This window comes from Lynx rufus, unplaced genomic scaffold (genome assembly GCF_022079265.1).
Source record: "Lynx rufus isolate CCGP_SWC_20201006 ecotype Redwood Valley unplaced genomic scaffold, mLynRuf1.p SCAF_10, whole genome shotgun sequence".
Classification (NCBI taxonomy): Eukaryota; Metazoa; Chordata; class Mammalia; order Carnivora; family Felidae; genus Lynx; species Lynx rufus.
In genome coordinates this window covers 7,303,905-7,323,220 of record NW_025814824.1, presented here as the reverse complement: position 1 = coordinate 7,323,220, position 19,316 = coordinate 7,303,905, and the positions used below count along the sequence as shown (strand labels likewise).

At 45.5% G+C, this 19,316-nt stretch overlaps 1 protein-coding gene across 2 annotated transcripts in view; it reads right to left on the bottom strand.

Moving 5' to 3' along the window:
* The window catches only part of GLIS3 (GLIS family zinc finger 3), a 445,161-nt gene that overhangs the window by 299,428 nt on the left and 126,417 nt on the right, over nt 1–19,316 (bottom strand). For both annotated transcript variants that reach the window (XM_047101446.1, XM_047101440.1), the window contains exon 3: nt 156–363. In XM_047101446.1, the coding sequence (XP_046957402.1) occupies nt 156–363 (208 nt within the window). The remainder of the gene's footprint in view (nt 1–155; nt 364–19,316) is intronic.

Here is a 19,316-nt window from a genome sequence, read left to right as displayed (position 1 = left end):
CTCAAATCCAAAGAGTTGCTTGAGTGAGTATATGTGTGTGTGTGTGTGTGTGTGTGTGTGTGTGTGCGCGCGCGTGTGTCCAGGAAGGGAAGGGAAAACACTCGTGGGGTGTGATTATACCATAAGAAGGGGGGGAAAAAAAAGTAACTTGAGACCTGGTATCTGAAGGAGGTATATTCAGGTTGGCAGCATTCATTGCCCTCTGTAAGCTAGGACTGATCTGGTTGCATGCTGTAGAGACCTGGCTTGCTGGAGGTGAACTGGGTCCCAGTCGCTGAACCATCATGGGACTGCTGGTGACCACTAGATTGTTGCAGCTGCCTTTTCCAATGGACTTGCACTGAGGCCCAAAGCCAAGAGCCCCTAAAAACAAATGAATCAGGTTAGCTTTCATGTCCCTTACATCAGAAATCAGTCAATACACACACGTGCACACTTACGTCGGGACTCCTCTTTCAAGCCAGTCCTCGGATCATCTTTTTGTTCATTTTTAGGATTAGTGATACCAAAAGCATTCTGTAGTTCCAATTAAAAAGCCATTGCTACAATAAAAACCCTACAATAAAAATCACCATTGATACAAAATGTGCTTACATTTCGATCCTTCTACATAGAAGTACCCAGTTATTCAGAACCGTATTCTATCATGTCCTTCCCTAAAGGGTTAAGGTGGTAAGTAGATGGGATTACTTGCATCTAGAAGTTTCTTCTAGAATAGCCCATGTTTTGGATCACCCAGCAAGGAAAGTTGACACTACTGAACAAAACACATTTAACTGGTTTACTTCCTTCCAATTCTGGCCTTCTATGACACCTCTTTTAAGGGAGATAGTCTGGCCATGTCTTTCCAGTTCTGATTTCTCCTGTTCATCCCAATACATTGTCATTGGACATATACCCAATTAAAAAAAAAAAATCAGGATGAAAGAGTAGCAAACAAAACACTCATTCTAAAAACAGGACGGTAACCAAGTCCAACATAGACTTCTCATTTCATTAGTAACAATCTCCAAACGCAGTAAAATTTGGTAACGTACCCCAAGGAGAAAGGGAAAAAAAAGAAACCCACAAAAATCTGTGTCATGATGGAAAAGTGAAAAGCATCAAGAGAAAGTCGAACACCGCCGTGAGTCACTTATAAAAAAAAAATAATAGTGGTTGGATCATTCTAGACATTCTTTTCACATGGATGTACTTTTTCAAACATTCTTTGCAAACTACCTGGTCAAGTCTCAGTGACTGTACACTCTGTTCCCATTTCAGGCAAAAATAAATATGATGTCAGATTTTAACAAATTAGGCTCTAAAATCTTTTTCACCAAGTTCCCCATACTCCTCATTAATCTATCTGGGATCAAAGTAAGTAGAAAATCATCATGGTAACTTTCCTTAGCCCTAAGGGACATAATTTCCTATTTTGTTTTCCAGAAATTAAATCAACAACCAAAAAATGACTTTGTCATCTTTTGTAACATTCTCTTCTAAGAGCCCACAAAACTAAAGGATAAACAAGAACTCGGAGCAATGACCATACTCTCATCAATGAAACCACATCTCAAAAATGCTGAGAGAGTCACAGTGTTTTTAGCTGGCGGGAGCCTGCTTTTTAGTCCAGCCCTCTGGGAAATCTCAGTGGTAATTCACTTGCTCAAGGCCACACGGGGATTTCATGACAGAGCAGAAATGGATTCCACTCTGGTGTATTTTCATGGCACCTGTAAGCTTAAGTTTAGATACTGGATGCTTAGTTTCTTCCTTGGATACTTGCCAAGACCATTAGCTCCAACAGAAATTTCTCTAATTTTTTTTTTCTCTCTACTCACCCACTGCTGCTTATACCTGATGTATCTTCTCGTGCCTTGCAAGACCTATCACAGATAGTCTCCCTTCTCTCATAAACTCATACAACACTGTGCCCTCAGGCCCCCATCTTGACACCAAAAGCAGTGGATGTGTTCTCGTGCAATGATCGTAAACTTAGTATTTTTGCAATTTCCAACAAGCTACATGCCATTTGCTTTTCAAACTCTCTTTTCACCTTGGAAAGTGGCAATGTGATGGTTCATGGCCTAGCCCGGTGTGTAAGACACTTGAAATGCCTCCCCAGGTTCCATGACTATAGCCACTGCTACTAAAAGCAACATCAGATGTCAGGTATTCAGTCAAACTCAATGTCACACATCGTCTGATTCCTTCTCCATAAAAAGGTACTAATACCTACCTTTAAAACAAAGACATATTAGCAGCTGGAACAGCACAACCAAAGAAATACTACCTGAAGACAAAGCATATTGATACTTTCTTTCATCAAAGCTAAGAGGCCATATATTGTAAGGCACAGTATTCTTTTATATGAGGTAAGAACACGCTGCCGGAGAAACCCGTGTCGAGGTTTCAGAGACACTCTGATGTGGAAACACGCATACCTTAGAATCAATAAATACGAACATGATCGGGAGCACCTTTCCATTTTCACTGCCTCAACTCAGAGGTCACCTCCTCCCCCCTCCCCTCCCCCACTGCCAGCTGGGCAGATGCGACCACTGCTTTTCCTCCCCCCACCACCTCTCACAACACATCTGCCTCAGCACCTTTTGGGAACTGTAATGTTTATGTGCCTGTCACCTCCTCCTCTTTTATACCTTATGGCTCTTTAAAGACCTTGGCTGAGGCAGTTCTGCTTCTGGGGCACCTAGCGAGAGGGCCCGATGACAGTACCCACCGAAGTGTGTCACTGAAGTTAAGAAGGAATGAATGAATGTGGACACAGAGAACAGGTTAGTGGTTCCGGGGGAGGGGTGGTGAAGGGACCTACAGTTCCACTGACAAAATAAGTAAGTCATGGGCATGTCCTGTACAGTGTGGTGACTATGGGTAATAATACTGTGTCGCGTATTTGAAAGCTGTTAAGGGAGTCAATCTTAAAAGCCCTCATCGAAAGAAAGAAAGAAAGAAAGAAAGAAAGAAAGAAAGAAAGAAAGAAAGAAAGAAAGAAAGAAAGAAAGAAAGAGAAAAGAAAAAAGAAAAGAAAAGAAAAGAAAAGAAAAGAAAAGAAAAGAAAGAAAGAGGAAGGAAGGAAGGAAGGAAGGAAGGAAGGAAGGAAGGAAGGAAGGAAAAGGAAGGAAGGAAGGACGGAAGGAAGGAAGGATGGATGGAAGGAAGGAAGGAAGGAAGGAAGAGAAAGGAAGGAAGGAAAGAAGAAGGAAGGAAGGAAGGAAGGAAGGAAGGAAGGAAGGAAGGAAAAAGAAGGAAGGAAGAAAGAGAAACGAAGGAAGGAAGGAAGGAAGGAAGAAAAAGAAAGAAAGAGAAAGAAAGAAAGAAAAAGAGAAACGAAGGAAGGAAGGAAGAGAAAGGAAGGAAGAAAAGAAGGAAGGAAGGAAGAAAGAGAAAGGAAGGAAGGAAAGAAGGAAGGAAGGAAGGAAGGAAGGAAGGAAGGAGAAAGAAAAAGAGAGAGAGAAAGAAAGAAAGAAAGGAAGAAAAAGAGAAATGAAGGAAGGAAGGAAGGAAGGAAGGAAGGAAGGAAGAGGAAGGAAGGAAGGAAGGAAGGAAGGAAGGAAGGAATAAAGAGAAAGGAAGGAAGGAAGAAAGAGAAAGGAAGGAAGGAAAGAAGGAAGGAAGGAAGGAAGAGGAAGGAAGGAAGGAAGAAAAGAAAAAGAAGGGAAGGAAGAGAAAGGAAGGAAGGAAGGAAGGAAGGAAGGAAAAGAAAGAAAGAGAGAGAGAGAGAAAGAAAGAAAGAAAGAAAGAAAGAAAGAAAGAAAGAAAGAAAAAGGAAGGAAGGAAGGAAGGAAGGAAGGGAAAGGAAGGAAGGAAGAAAGAGAAAGGAAGGAAGGAAAGAAGGAAGGAAGGAAGGAAGGAAGGAAGGAAGGAAGGGAAAGAAAGAAAGAAAGAAAGAAAGAAAGAAAGAAAGAAAAAGGAAGGAAGGAAGAAAGAGAAAGGAAGGAAGGAAAGAAGGAAGGAAGGAAGGAAGGAAGGAAGGAAGGAAGGAAGGAAGGAAGAGAAAGAAAGAAAGGAAGGAAGGAAGGAAGAGAAAGGAAGGAAGGAAGAAAGAGGAAGGAAGGAAGGAAGGAAGGAAGGAAGGAAGGAAGGAAGGAAGGAAGGAAGGAAGGGTGTAAGTACGTGTGGATGGTAACCGGGCTTCCTGGCGGGGATCATTTCACGGTGCATGTAAATACAGAGTCCCCGTGTGGCACACCTGAAACCAATATGGCGTCACATGGCAGTTACACCTCAATGAACAAAAATTTTGATGAATGAATGAAAAATAAAAGACAGTTGCACATGAATATTAAAGAGTCACACATTATTTCCACTGAATCCCTTCTGGTTTTCAAAAACAAACTCCAACTAAGTCCCCCTTGATGCTTCTCCACAGCACTGCCGACTAGGTCTGAGCCAAAGACGAAGCCGGTGGGAATAATTAGAAACCCGTCCTCCCGGGCGACAACTGCATCTGTGACCCTCCGCCCTGGCTTCGCACAGTCAGACCATCTCCTCGCTCTGTAACACAGAGACATTAACCCTCCCTTCCCCAGTGTCGCCTCATTGTTACCACACCACTTCCTCCTCCCAAACTCCCTGGCCACCTTGAATCTCATCTAACCACAGAGGAATGGCAGCGTCTGAAAGCACGAGGGTGAACAGTAAATGTATGGGAAACAGGCCACGATTGTGGCGCAGCCGTGAGAACGTTCTGGAAAATGGTACTGTCCCTCTCACGAGGGGAGGCAGATGATACTTTGACCAAGGTCCACGGTGCTCAATGCAACCATCCAACTCCAATGTTGTTTTCATGGTGCCAGACAGAAGGAGCACCCCCAGACCGCTCAGAAGCACGCTGTGCTCTGGAGGCAGCCTGACTTGGGGTGGCCCGCCTCCACCCCCGGTGGTCATGTGACTCGGGCAATTACTGCAGCGTTTGTAGGCCTTGTCCCTATGTCCTCTCATCTGTAAAATGGGAACAGCAATAACACTACCTCACAGGACTGCTGTGCGTCTAGCACTGATCACACACGTAAAGGACCCCGCACATTTTCTGGCACGTAGTAGGTAGTCGGTGGATGTCAGCTGTCAGTGTAGTCCCTGCTGCTATTATTATTCATGGCTCACACTGCTTTTTTGTTCCGTTCTCTTTCTTGAAGAAGAAAACACTTTCTTATAATTCCTTGCGCAAAACAAGATAGTAAATGATGCTATTTAATTCTCTACCCACTTCCAATATTCTCTCTGCTTTGAGGCCAGAGCCAACTTTTTAAAAACCAGGTGTCATCGCAGATAGAAGAGAAGCTTGCATTTGGCCAAGTTTGAATGTTCCTTGGCTTGTCACTCCCTGAAAACAAACCGCACAACTTTTCTGTCTCCCAGATGTGCCAACTACTTGTGTGCTGGTTTTCGTTTTGAAATACCGCTTATTTTTAGAGACTGCATGATGTTTTTTAAAAACGTGTTTACGGCTCAAGGAAGGATCCGAGGAGATGGCATTCTGAGTACTACATACGTTCTAGCCAAAATCACTGCGTGCTGGTGAGGAGTGCAAAAGTACTGCATTTTTGAGTCTCAGAACCGAGAAGTAATCTTCGCAGGGGCATGTTTTTAATTAACGTCTTCGTTAGTTAAAAGGGTTCTCTTGAAGTCCAACAGTGGATGGTGTCACCATTCTCCCTGCTGAGGCTACGCCCCTCAGAATGATTGATGTTTACCCACTGGTTCCTCTAGAAATGACAGCGATATGGAGGGGGGACAGAAACGGCATATATGTGGGAGGGTCTTAGGGAGAGGTACCCAAAGTTTGTGGTTGTTATTATTCCTTTAACTGAACCTTGCTGAATGCCTAAGCCAGGGAGCCCCTGGAGACAGACGGACAGGGTCTTGGCCTCCTTGAAGCCCTTATTCTAGCTACAGAGATGAATACCAAACCAACTATCCATTACAAAAGTGGCGATCCCTGCTTCTAGGCTGGGTCGTATGAAATGGCTTTCTCAACAGGTCAAATATGACCAAATAAAAACAATTTCTATATGGTTCAACCTAACACAAACGCAGGTTGTTATGAAAACAGAAAAATAATACACATCGGGATTTGAGTCCTGTCTCCCCAGCGCACTGGCTGTGACACTGGGCAAGGGCTCTAATGTCTCTGTGCCTTGATGTCCTATTCCCTAAAATGGGGACAGTGAAAGGATAAGTATCTATTAATATATGCCTTTCCATCTCTGAGGACCAGGATTTCCTTCCCATCCTTTGACTTTAAAACATTTCAGAACTATAGAAAAATTGCAAGAACAGTACAATGAAGTCTATCTGTTTTGTCTCTTGATAAACTGTATTTACCACTTTATCCATCCAGCTCTCTATATAAGATTACTGTTACTACTATTAATTTGTTGAACCATTTAAAAATATTAGAGATTTTTGTCCTTCACCCCCAAATACATAAAACCACAGAATAATCATCAAATTCAAGACATTTGTCAATGACATATTAGCATGAAATATACCACTTATATTCAAATATTACCAATTATCCCAATAATACCCTTCAGAGCAGTTGTTTTCCAATCTAGGATCATGCATTTCAAGGAAAGCTTTTGAGATTCATGCTGAGGTAGGTTAGTAAATCACTGCATATCAGGGCACTGAAGGAAGATGAAAAAGTAGAAAAATGGAGGGGAAAAAAAAAAAAAACAAGTGCAAATTAACAGCACGTAAGCACTACAGTGAGTACGGTTAGCACCCCAGCTCCACCATGGACTGCCTGTGTGACCTTAGACAACCTACTTAACCTCTCTGTGCCTCACTGTCCTGATCTCTAAAACGGGACTAATACGAGTACACACCTCACTGAGTTGTTTTGAGGATTAAAATATCTACGACAGGTCGTATATTTAGGGCTTGGCACTTAATAAATACATTGTAAGTGTTAATTATATTTTATTCAAGGGCTTCCCTCATACCTTTCTGAAATTGTTTTTAACACCTCTTCTCTCCGGAGTGACAAAGACTACAGGCTGGCACCCCCCTTTCCAAGACCTTCTCAACACACAGTAGACTTCTCCCCCTGTGGATGGGCCCCGGCTTCAGGGCTCCCTCTTTCGTTCATATTCTGCCCGAAGACTGGAAATTAAAAAAGCTTGCATACTAAGCACACTCCACTTGCCATGTAGTATAGTAACAACTTAGCGCTTGTATGTGTGTAGCGTGTGACTCTGAATACGTCGAGGCATGGGTAAATGGCCAACACCACCAAACGATGAGAATCGGAAGGACATAACTGGCTTTTCTACCCAGGGCAAAGCATCTCAAGCTAGCAAATGTGACAAATGCTCAAAACTGCACGAAACCCTATGGACGGCAAGGAATACTGGACATGGCGTCCTGCCTCCACGGAGCTTACCATCTGTCGAGACAAGACATACTCGCCTGGGAACCATCAGATAAGGAGACCGGACTGTACAGGATTAAGCAGGAAGCTGAATTTCAGAGATGGGGGTTCAGAGGCAGGAGAGATCTCTGTGTTCCAGACAATTCATCGAAGAAGAATTTTAACCACAAAGGCATTTCCCAGAGTTCTTCAGGAAGTCGAAGGGTATTCAATGGCAACAAATATGGCAAGGTCACGGAGAGATCCATAGTCAAATAGCTTTGGGAAACCCAATGTAACAAAGTTAAATGTATCTTTCTATTACAGAGCCTTTACCCTTAGAGCTTTCAAAAATGCACATGCATATAATAACACTCCCAGCGGAGCAAATAAAAGGAAGGACGAGCACACGGACGAGAAGGAGATGCCTGAGTGTAGTCATGGAAACAGCAGGAGCAGGCAAGGCGTGTGCTGGGGCGAAAGGAAGAGGAGTCAGGGCTGCCTGTAGGAGGAGGCTCTGTCTGACCAGGAGAACGGGAGGAGACAGACTCAGGACTGCTTTGTCGTCCTGGAGAACTTGCTCTAACAACCTGCCGGTAGGTATTCATCAATGGCTCCAAACCCAGCTGCGAATCAGTGTTTCCAGATTCACAGGCTCCCCCTGTGAATTACTGCAGACTCACAGGTCCCCCCTCCCACCAACAAGGTCCGAAGCTACTGGTGCAACGGGCCAGCCGGCAGCCACCTGGACCCTGTGCCGTGGTGGTGGTGCGCCCGCTGAAAGCCAGCCCTGCCCAAGAATAATCGGGAGGCCTCGGGGACAAAGCTGGAGGTGCACGTGAACCAGAAGCCGCCCTCAGGCTGGTCAAGGACAGAAATAAGGAGGTGCCGCTCATGGAAGCAAGAATAAGGTGGAGGGACGGGGCGCCTGGGTGGCTCGGTCGGTTAAGCGTCCGACTTCGGCTCAGGTCATGATCTCACGGTCCGTGGGTTCGAGCCCCGCGTCGGGCTCTGTGCTGACAGCTCAGAGCCTGGAGCCTGTTTCGGATTCTGTGTCTCCCTCTCTCTGTGACCCTCCCCCGTTCATGCTCTGTCTCTCTCTGTCTCAAAAATAAATAAACGTTAAAAAAAAAAATTAAAGAATAAGGTGGAAGGTTTCCTAATTGGTTGACAAAGATCCAGGAGATGGAATTTAAAAAGGAGGGGGGAATCACATAAAGACTAGTTTGGGGGAACTCCACTGCAAAGTGAGGTACTTCATCCCAGCCAGTAAACGGGCCAAACCTGAATCCAGAGTAATGAAGATTCCCACGAGGGCGTGCACTTCTCCCACTACTTTGCCCTCAGGAGCGCAGCTGGTATCTACCAAATTTACCCCACAAAGAATACAACGTTCACACCAACACTCTTTGTCAGCATTCTGGAATGTTGGCCCCCTAGTACAGAATCACCAGCATTACTCATTGCATTTGATCCCTGCATTAAACGGGATCGTATTTATACCCCGAGAGATTAAAAAATATCATATTCCTTTCTGTACCACTCAGGGGCCCAGATTCCTAGACATGAAGCCTCAGTCTTGCTCCCCACCACCAGGCACTGCTGCTAAGATGTTATTAATACACAGCTCTGAACCACCTCACAAAGATGTAAAGATACATTAAACAACATTCCCGAAGCGTATATGCTAAAGTCCCATCAGTCAGCTATTGTACATCAATTATCAACTAATTAGTACAGAGTGCTTATGCTGACCCTTCTGTTCTCCCTTGTAATGATTTGCCAAGTTAACTGAGAGCTGCTATGCTCCGTAGAGACTCTGACTTTAGCAAGAGTGTTAAATAAAGTTCACCAACAATTAGCCTAGAAAACCAAAGAGGAAATGTAAGCACATTTTACTGCTTTTCCCTCGACAAATTTTCTAACAATCCCATGGGAAGAAAGGAGATATATTTGTTAAATAAGCAAATGATTACTCTGAAATATGGTAATACCAGTGCAGGCATGTTTAGGAATGTACTGCTCGGCGATCAGGTATTTATTTCCCGTGTCCCTGCACCGTGCTACAGTGTATACGCCAGGGAGGGCGGGTCCACAGATGGTTCTGGCTTACAATCTAATGTAATGGGCTTAAACCATGGGAGTAATCTTTAAAAATAAAGGAGTTCAAGATGAAATAATTACACTGACTCTATGAGGAGAGGGCTTGCATAAATAGTAAGAAAGGCTGGGAGCAAAGAGGGGAGGGCGCAGACTCTAATGGGAGAAAACTGCCTCTGTCCCGCCTGGAGCAGGTCACATTTATTAACCGCCACCTGTGGGCTTGGGGCCTTGCCGTACGAATGGAGCCCTAGTGTTGGGTTAGCCCTCAAAGAGCATCTGACCAGCTGGAGAGAACTGTAACCAATGCAGGAAACGATCAGGAAACACCCAATCTTAAACTCATGCTGAGCGCATAAAGTGTCCAAACAAGAAAAACATCTGCATAAACTGGAGGGGGCTTGGTGGAAGGGGTAAGGCTGGGTCTCAGCCTCTTGATGCTGGAGGGGAGAGGGCAGCACAAAGAGTGGGCGGGCCACAGCGAGGAGGGAAAGTGGTGTGGAGGCAGTGCGGTGAAGCAGAAAAGAATGGGAATACTGGGGCCAGCCGTGTGACCTTGGGCAAGTTCCTTAAACTCTCTGTGCCTCCGTTTCCTAATCGGGAAAGTGGGGATGGTAAGTGTACCTATCTTCACGAGGCTGTTTGGAGAAGTAATAAGTCAATGGGTGTAAAACACTTAGAATAGTGCCCGGCGCACAGAAAGTACTCTATAAACCACAGGGATTCACATTCTGATTAAAGATTTTCAGATTATATGGGACCTCCTAGGCCAGCCCCCTGTCCCCCTCAAGAAAGCTATAGTGTTTGGGCACACCTGTGATGTGCTGAGGAACTACGAAGGGGACAGTCTAACTATTTATAGCACATATGGAAACAGAGCAAAGACTGAAGGCAGGAAGCCAAGCTAGGACACTGTGGCTACGATCTCAGGATGCAGTGATGAGGCTTGGGACAAGTCGGGCAGAAGCAAACACAGAGTAACCTCAAATGACCTTAGAAAGAAAGCAGAAAAGAAGGTTCTTGAAGGGCCTATAAGAAGTACTAGATTACAAAGTCTTCTCCAAAAATCAAGGTCATGTTTTCCCTGAGCTGCCATATGCACCCCCCTCCCCGACAGCCCCAAGTCAACTGGAAGAAAGATGGAAGGAGAAATGGAAAGCAGCCCACTGGTGAGACCCCTCCCCGTATGGACCAGTGACTGGGGCCCCTCTGTCAGAGAGCAGATGCCCCACATGTATTTGTTGGGCGAATGAATACAGAAAAAAAACCTTTAGGGCAACCCATAAGGCAGGGCGAGTTCAAACCACTAATGTAGTTGAGAAGTCCCAAATGTATCATAAATGGAAGAAAGACAATAATCCTTGGTGAACACAACTGTTGGAGACACTGGTCTCCAAGGTACTGAACAGCTGGGAACATTACTAGTTTGCCTCCCTTTCTCCACACTCCCTACACACACACACACACACACACACACACACACACACACACACACACACTCAACATGAAAGGAGCGTAGTCTAAATCACTCAATACAAATCAATAGAATTTTTTTTTCAGCATCCAAGAGCTGGTTCAGAGGCAAAATCCCATTCAATCCTTCGTATTAGAGATAGCTTCTTAGTTCTAAAAGGCAAGTCTAACACAGTCATCATTAAGAGCTGCTAGGCTCTCTCTGTTTTCCCTCAAACCATAATTCCTCAGAATTGTCCGAAGAGACACATACTCTACCATAAATATTTTCTGTTACATATGCTACATGGGCTGGCAAGTCCAGATGGGATGCCCAGAAGCATCAGACCCAGAGAAGAGGCAATGATTATGGAGATTACACTTTCCTACATTAAAAATTCAGTCACCCATCTTCTAAGCACCAGACAGCACCCAGCTTCCTACACCCAGAAGTCCCCAGGGCTGAGAGACTGCCTCTAGGCCATAGCCTCTGGACACTGTGCTCCAAAAAAGCCCATGAGCAGTCCAGGTATGTGGCAAGAAGATGTGCTGAGCTATGATTTATCACTTGTGTTCCTTTGTCCCAGAGGGGTTATTGTAACAGAGCTAAAAGTAGATGCTGTTTGATTCCATCCTCTCTCCTAGTCCTGTGTAGAACCGTAACCCCACTGAGATACCTAGGTGCTCTGAGGAGGAAGCCAGGAGAAGGGGAGAGTGCCCAAAGTCAAGGAAGGCAGTGGGGGCAGGGCTCATGGCTGCATGACAAACCTACAAAGACCAGACTCTGCATCTGGGACTCCGGCCCCTGCAGGTGCTTGTGGCCGAGCAATGCACAGACCAACACACTTCTGGAGACCCTATGGGCCTGGTCAGTGGGCACCTCAGCAAGAATCTGTGGACCATGAACCAGGAAAGCTCTTGGAATGTTCTGCTCTGTACAAAGATCCTGGGATCTTGCTTCACCCCAGCAAGATAGTAGGCATCCCCAGGCAACGATGACTGACTAAAGTTCCTACTCACCAACAAGATGGGGTCTTGGAGTCTGATTTGTTTTGATTTAAAGGAGATAGTTCCAAAAACCATTTCTTGTACATGCATTGGTGAAATAAATTATGAAGGTATCTCTAAAATATTTTCAGTAAGGATGACTGTTCAGACACTAATCTTAGCAAGACCATTCTAACTCTAAATTATCAAAATACAGTCCACATAATTTGCTTCCAAATAAACTTACCCCATCTAAGTACATAAAGTCACGTGGCACTTAGAGATAGGCAGGTTTCAGAGTCACAGAACTTTGAGAAATCAAATTAGGTTTTAAGGCTGAGGAATTAGTGAGAAAATAAATCACCTCTGCCAAATTTCATGGGGTATCCCTTCCCTTTCTTCTTATAGCTGTTAAATACTAGTCAGCCAAATCTACTCTCCTAGGTATTCATCTTGAAATGATGGATATATCCAGAAAAAAAAATAATAAAAGGAATTCATATCTTTTCTTTGGTCTTCTTCCATCCAGCACACCAAGCTCTCTGTGGTGAACCACCTCAAGGTTCAGAAGAGATTCTGCTCCCCGTTCAGAATTCTAGGACCGAGGAAATGGACAACTTCTTCCCTCCTTGTTTCAACACAGTGGGAGCCTTTGTTTGCAAAGACTTTCCCACTACCTTCTTTCAAAAATGTGTCAGTCAGAGCGATCTGGGGGAGGGTGCAAAAACATGGCGGCTGGGATGGTTGCTGTTACACCTCAGGTGAGGTGTCAGAGGGATGAAGATTGAGAAATCTTGCATGAATATCGGCTGTTCTGTCATGGGACACCAGCGGCGCGGGGAATGGTGGTAACATCTCCGTCCAGAGGAGGAAAGAACAGAGTCAGAAAGAAATTTGTAAAGAAGACATATAATTCAGCTCGACTGATTTGTTTTTTGACACGTAGCCTTGAAAAGAACAATTCTACCTCAGATTCTTGGCAACTGCACACTGATTTTTTGATAAGTTTTAACATGCATTTCACTAAATGCGTGAAGGGAGAGTGAGGGAGAGAAAGGCCAGGTATCCAAAGACAGGGAGGCTTGTCAGATTTCTCTTTTCTGTGTCATTTTTGTGTAGTCGGTCAAATGAAAATTCAAAACCATATAATTAGATGGTTGTTTATACATGATTAAGCATGAGCTCACTGGACTTTACATGCCAAAAAGTCAGAGATGTGGTTAAGGGCAAGAAGGAACTATTAATAAAAGGAAATAAAGCTGTAATACATTTTTCACTTATGAATAAAAATAATTCAAAGGTCTCTAGATGGAAAAAGAAAGAAAAAAATCAACCATGAGTAGGGGCAAGAAACCAGATAATTTTGTAAATGGCTAGAATTCATGTGATGTAAAACATAAGCCGCTGGGAGGAAAAAGCTTTTCCTCCTCTATGAGTCTAATCCGATTTTTGTTTCTTGTAAACATAACTCACAATGAGAACATAACAAAACTTACCTGTATTATATTTCTTTAGAATTGTTCTGGGAAATAGTTAAGCAAGGAGATGTCATGCGCTCAAAAGAGTTACTTGTTCTCTTCATGACTGTCCCCACCAGTAATTCTCCCCAGAGAAACCAAAAGCTGTCTGCTTCCTTCAAAAAGGCAAGCGTCCTTCCATTTATCACAGATGCAGAATTTTTCTTCCCCAAATGAAGTGACCCCAACAACAGCAGGGTTTAGCTGCCCATAAACTTCACACGTGGAAAGAGATCCCCCAGAGAATCTGTGATCTTAGCTTGGGGCTCTCAAAGGTGGTGAATCACCTGCTCCCAGAGATCAAACACCAAGCTCTGGATGAGGTCAGTGGGCAAGCCTTTTAGAAGACACAGGAATGGAGTGATCCAGGATCAGCCGACTTCTTCCCCCTTAGGTAAGGTGTTTGAGCCATTACTATCACCCTCTCCCTGCGGTGAAAATACACCAATACAGGTCATCCCCGGAGGCCACCTAGGCAAATGCAAAACCCTGACATGGTTTGACAGTGGGTCCTATTGCTGCCCTACAACCACACCAACTCTTTGGGTTGACAATGACTGGTACCTTCACACACGAATGCTGTGACATACACAAGAGCCGACCGATCAGAACGAGCAAAGCCCATAGGAAACCCAACGTACCGTCCTTAAGACGGAGACTGAAACGAATCCACTAACATTCAAAAGGCCCACAATGCCTAAGAAGCATTGACCTTTACAGCCTCTGAGAGCAAGGTCTCCAAGTCACTTCAGTTCCCAATCTGTCAGAGGGAACTTCCATCTCTCTCTCTCTCCCCCCGCTTCTCCTCCTCTGCACCGCCCCCCACCTCACACACATAATATGAACATCAACCAGCTCTGATTCCCAGACCTATCTTCAATCCTGTACGTACATATATGCCCGTTGAAATCTGAATGGAATACACTTCATTTAAAGCTATGTGGCAAACTACACAACATAGGAACTCCTTAAAAGTTCGTTTCCAAGAAACTAAGATGATCACGGAATATAAACCTAAAAAGGCCCAGACACTTGAGACAACAGCACAATACTCACAACTAATTTGGCCATGTTGACCTATAGAGCCTTATGTATTACCTATGCGTCTTACTTATGAAATATGGACTCTGCTCTAAAGATACTTTTTAATTATGACCTAATTTGGTCAAATAAAGTTCTTAACAATATTCACTTCCATGAGCCAGAAATTCATGGCTTTTTGTCTATATCATTGAAGGAAGGGGGAAAATCTTGCTAAAGTAGTATACGCTGATGATTTGAAATAGTTTAATATCTACCATAGTTCCAGATAAGAAATGTGACGACTTATTTCTAAACAATGTGTGGCATGTAACTCAAAACCGCTTTTCATCAATAATTAATATTAATAATTAACAAGGATAAACAACAAAAATACCTCTTGGAAATGTTTCAACCCGGCCCTTTCCTCATTCCACAGCCTGCCTAGTGCCCCCCTTTACCCTCTACGTGGGGTTAATGACTAAACTTCCCTCCTCTCTGACATGCAACACTACCCAGCAGCAATCTTCCCAAGAATGTGTGCACAAATGCACAAGACCGAAAAGAATAAAAGTCTTATCAAAGTCACCTGAATCTGGCAAACACATTTCTAAATTAGCATCTGCGGTTACAATCCACTCAATAGCGAATTAGGTTTTCCTCCAGGACAGAAATCCACCCCAAACATCTACGCTCCTGCTTACAGATGGAATGTTTTACGCCTTTAATCCAGGGATTAGCCTAGTAATAAAAATTAAACACTCCTCTAGATAAACATAGCGGAAGGAGACCATAACGCAAAAAAACTGCCCATTTAAAAAGAGGCCAGAGCCACCGTACCAGGAATTTACTTGGCAGTCATTCTGAAGGGCAGTCAGTTGGACTGTTTAAAACGACATGGTTGTCCTTTCTACATCTTGATGGTTTTGCAGAAAAGCGTCTTCAGAGTCAAACACATCTCTTACACCAAAGGTGTTTTCACCATCTGCCTCTTCAACCTTTCCGGCCACCTGCCCTAGCACTTGGCATTTAAATTTGTCAGGCCCCTGAAATTCCTCTCCTCCGGCCACTCCTTCCCTCACCGAAATAAACACTAGCCAGGTCGTATCCCGAGTTCCTGAAGTTCAGAGTCACGCCGTGTTGTAATTTCTTACAGCACACACAGATTCGACCAGCCCTGACCCCCTTCCTCCACATACCTCCAGCCTCCAGCCTCCGATCCAGACGTGACCATTATTCCTCCTGGAAAGTGGTCGGAAGCCCCGGCAAATCACCTCCTGCTTAAGCTAAGTTGTTCATGTTCCCAGGCTGTTTGGTCACTGACATTCGGAAGGGCTGGAAGCAAGAGGCCCTCCCCACTAGGGAGTTCCCAGACCACAGGCAGCGTCTGTCTGTGTAAAGGTGCAGGGATAAAGGTGTTTACATCTTTTTCTTGGCTGGGGACCTCAGACAGCTGTGCAGTGTATTTCACATACACTTCCAGGGCTACCTGCTCCCTGGCTTCACAATGTCCTGGCAGGCACACTCAGGGACAGCTAGGACCTTGAGCAAAGGCTGGTGTGCCCAGAGAAAAGCATCTGACACATGCAGCCTAAGAAAGTATGTCTCAGGGCGCCTGGGTGGCTCAGTCAGTTAAGTGTCCAACTTCAGCTCAGGTCATGATCTCGCAGTCTGTGAGTTCGAGCCCTGCGTCAGGCTCTTTGCTGACAGCTCAGAGCCTGGAGCCTGCCTCGGATTCTGTGTCTCCCTCTCATCCTGCCCCTCCCCTCCCCCCCCCCCACCTCTCTCTCAAAAATAAACATTAAAAAATTTTTTTTTAAAAAGTAAAAAAAAAGAAACAATGTCTCCCTTCAAGTGGAAACGCTGGTGAAGTCAGCCAGCCCTGCCGCACAAACAATACTGGGCAGGTCATTAACTTGCGTGTTTCAGACGGCGGCGATGAGCTCACCCACCTTTCTGGAAGTGCTATTTTAGCTGCTGAGTTTATACAAATAAAACCCGTAATTTTCTAATGGCTAAACTAGGAATGTGTTCGAAAATAGCTAACTTGCAGAGAACCCTGCAAAAGCCACACAGGGAACTCACGAAGGTGAGCCTGCGCAGTCTGCTGTTCAAGTTCGCATACATCTTCATAATTGCTACATATGTATTACCTTGACAGTAAGCAACCACAAAGGCGACCCGGAGATTTTTTTTTTTTTAAAGTTAGGCGGTTACTGCTGCATTGTGTTTTCTCCCTCTCTTTTTTTCCTTTTGCAAGAGAAAAAGTAAGTTAGTCGTTAACTACACAAAGGAGTTAACATTTAACTTGAACACTGTGAGTGCTTTAGCTCTCGACCCCCAACCCGCTTTCTTATTAGAGTGAAAATAGGTTCAGGAAGGCTCTTACTAATTGTCACAGATACTGGATGAGATCTGACTACATCATTTTGCTGGCTGCACTCACAGGAGGCCCCGGGGGTCGTTCATCCACAGGCCCCTCCAGGCTGCCCAGAATCCCTGCCCGCCCCCTCCCACCCCACACTCCCATCGGTGACGGCGCTCTATCTCCCCTGTAAATCCTCAGGTAATGTTATTTTTGCGTCTTCCGTGTTACTGATCACTTCTGCCTTATGTATCAGGTCTGTCGCTCCCCCTACACTGGCGGGTCTATGAGGACAGAGAACATCCCGCCCCTCGGCCCGAGTGCCAGGCCTCAGCGCCAGGCACAGGGCACACGCTCACGAAATGTCCAGGGACGGGGAGTGCCCAGACCACGCCCACGCAGTGGGGACCATTTCAGCAGGGGCCTCTCTCCACAGGTGGGTGGGGGAAAGGCGCCTAGGAGAGTGGTGTTTTATTATTTAAAATAGGGCGGGTGCTGGGAGGCCCAGACATGGGGTGGCAGAGGGGATGTCTCTTTTCTGAAGCCCCTGTATTCCTAAGCTGTTCCCTCTCTCACTCCCCAGCCGACAGGGGACCCCTCACTGCACACACAGCCCGCCCTATGGAGGCAGCGGCCGTCTGACCAACCTGCCACCTTTTCCGTGAAGCCCCCTATGGAAACAGAGTCTCTCACACTTGTCGCCCCTCTCCCCGTCCTTAGCCATCCAGAAGCCCCTCGATGGAGGTGCACAGGCTACCTGGATACCCACATGGTGATCAGATTTCCTCACCAAGAACTGATGACACTCTTCCCGCGGCTGCTGCTATTACTACTAACTGCTAATAATAATACACCGATGCATTAAAAGCACACGAAAGCTAATGTTAATGGAAAGCCTACTTGGTACTCGGTAGCGGGGAAAGATGTCTGGCCCTAGGCCTGGATGAACCCATTCACCTCGCAGAACAATGCTCAAGACTACCATCCCATGTCACAGAGGAGGCAAACCGGGAGTTCAGAAAACACAGTGACTTGAGAAAAGTGAGGATTCAAAGCCGGTTAGTCCCACTCCGGAAACACGCAAGGACGTCTGAGGGCTCACACGTTCTTCCCCATCACCCTTCACACAACTGGACAAGTCTGACTAAGCGGGGAGGAGAGGGGACAGACGGTCACTGATCCCTCTCCCAACGGTACCACACTCACCCAAACACCTTCGTTTCCACACGTGAGCACGAGTCAGGACCGACACCTTCAACCGTTCCATGCAGGCTCCACAAAGAGTGCCATGTGTGCAAGTACAAGCAAGTGACATTCTTCTAACCTCCACGGTAGCGGCTAACTGTCTATCATACAACCCTCCTCACTTTCAGGAATTTTCGGGAGATGACGTCAACTTCGTGTGTTCGCTCGTTCATCCGGCGGGTAAACCGCACTAGGTGAGAGCAGGTAACACGCAGGTCACAAGAATTACAGCGCACACGGAGGTCTGATAACACGAGGCAAGATCACAAAGCTGTCGGGACACTGAGGGGGAGAAGATGATGATAATGACGGTGGGTGGCATTTAGGAACACAGTGTGAAAACACTCGTCGGCATAAATCTTACCACAGGAGGACTCACTCATTCTCTGTCCCTTTAACAGTGTTGGGTGCACACGACTCATCAGGACATAAATTAAGGATATAAACAGGACAGGTGTGTGCACACACGCACACACACGCACCCAGAGAAGCACAAAGATAACCACACCACGTAGCAGGTGCCACGAGAAGTAAATAGGAGGTGCCCTTAAGGGACAAGGTGCTACACCCTTTCTACTAGAAATCAACCAGTGCTTAGAGCAGCACAAGTAACATTAAAGGGGGTCTTTTCTAAAATTCTGCCATGGTAGGGGTGCTTGGTGGCTCAGTCGGTTAAGCGTCTGACTCAATTTCGGCTCAGGTCATGATCTTGAGGTTCGTGGGTTCAAGCCCCTCATTGGGCTCTGTGCTGACAGCATGGAGCCTGCTTGGGATTCTCTTTCTCCCTCTCTCTCTGCCCCTCCCCTCCTCTGTCTCTCTGTCTCTCTGTCTCTCTCTCTCTCGCAAACATAAATAAAACATTAACAAATTAAAACTAAATCATGAGATTCTACCTCAGTAACACAAGATTTGATCTTTCAAAACTGCACAGGCCTAAAAGCAGAGTCTGATCAGCCATCAACTGTCCCCAGGCATGTGACTGCTCTCTCCTTTCGCTCTGCAGTAAAACCAGTCACAGGAGAAGGAGAGACATGTGGCTGTATGGGTGGGTGTGGTCAGTGGTATGGGGACGAGAGGGTGTAGGCCAGAGTCAAGTCACAAGGCCAGGAAGCCAAGCCTCGTCTGTGGCTAAGCAACTGTGTGAACTTGACCAGACCACTTGGGCTAAACCTCCCTGTCAAGCCTGGCTTGGTGAAATCATAATAAATTATCTAGCCCCTGGTGGGGCATAAACCCGATACTCAGTAAGTGTTAATTTTCTTTCGTATACCTG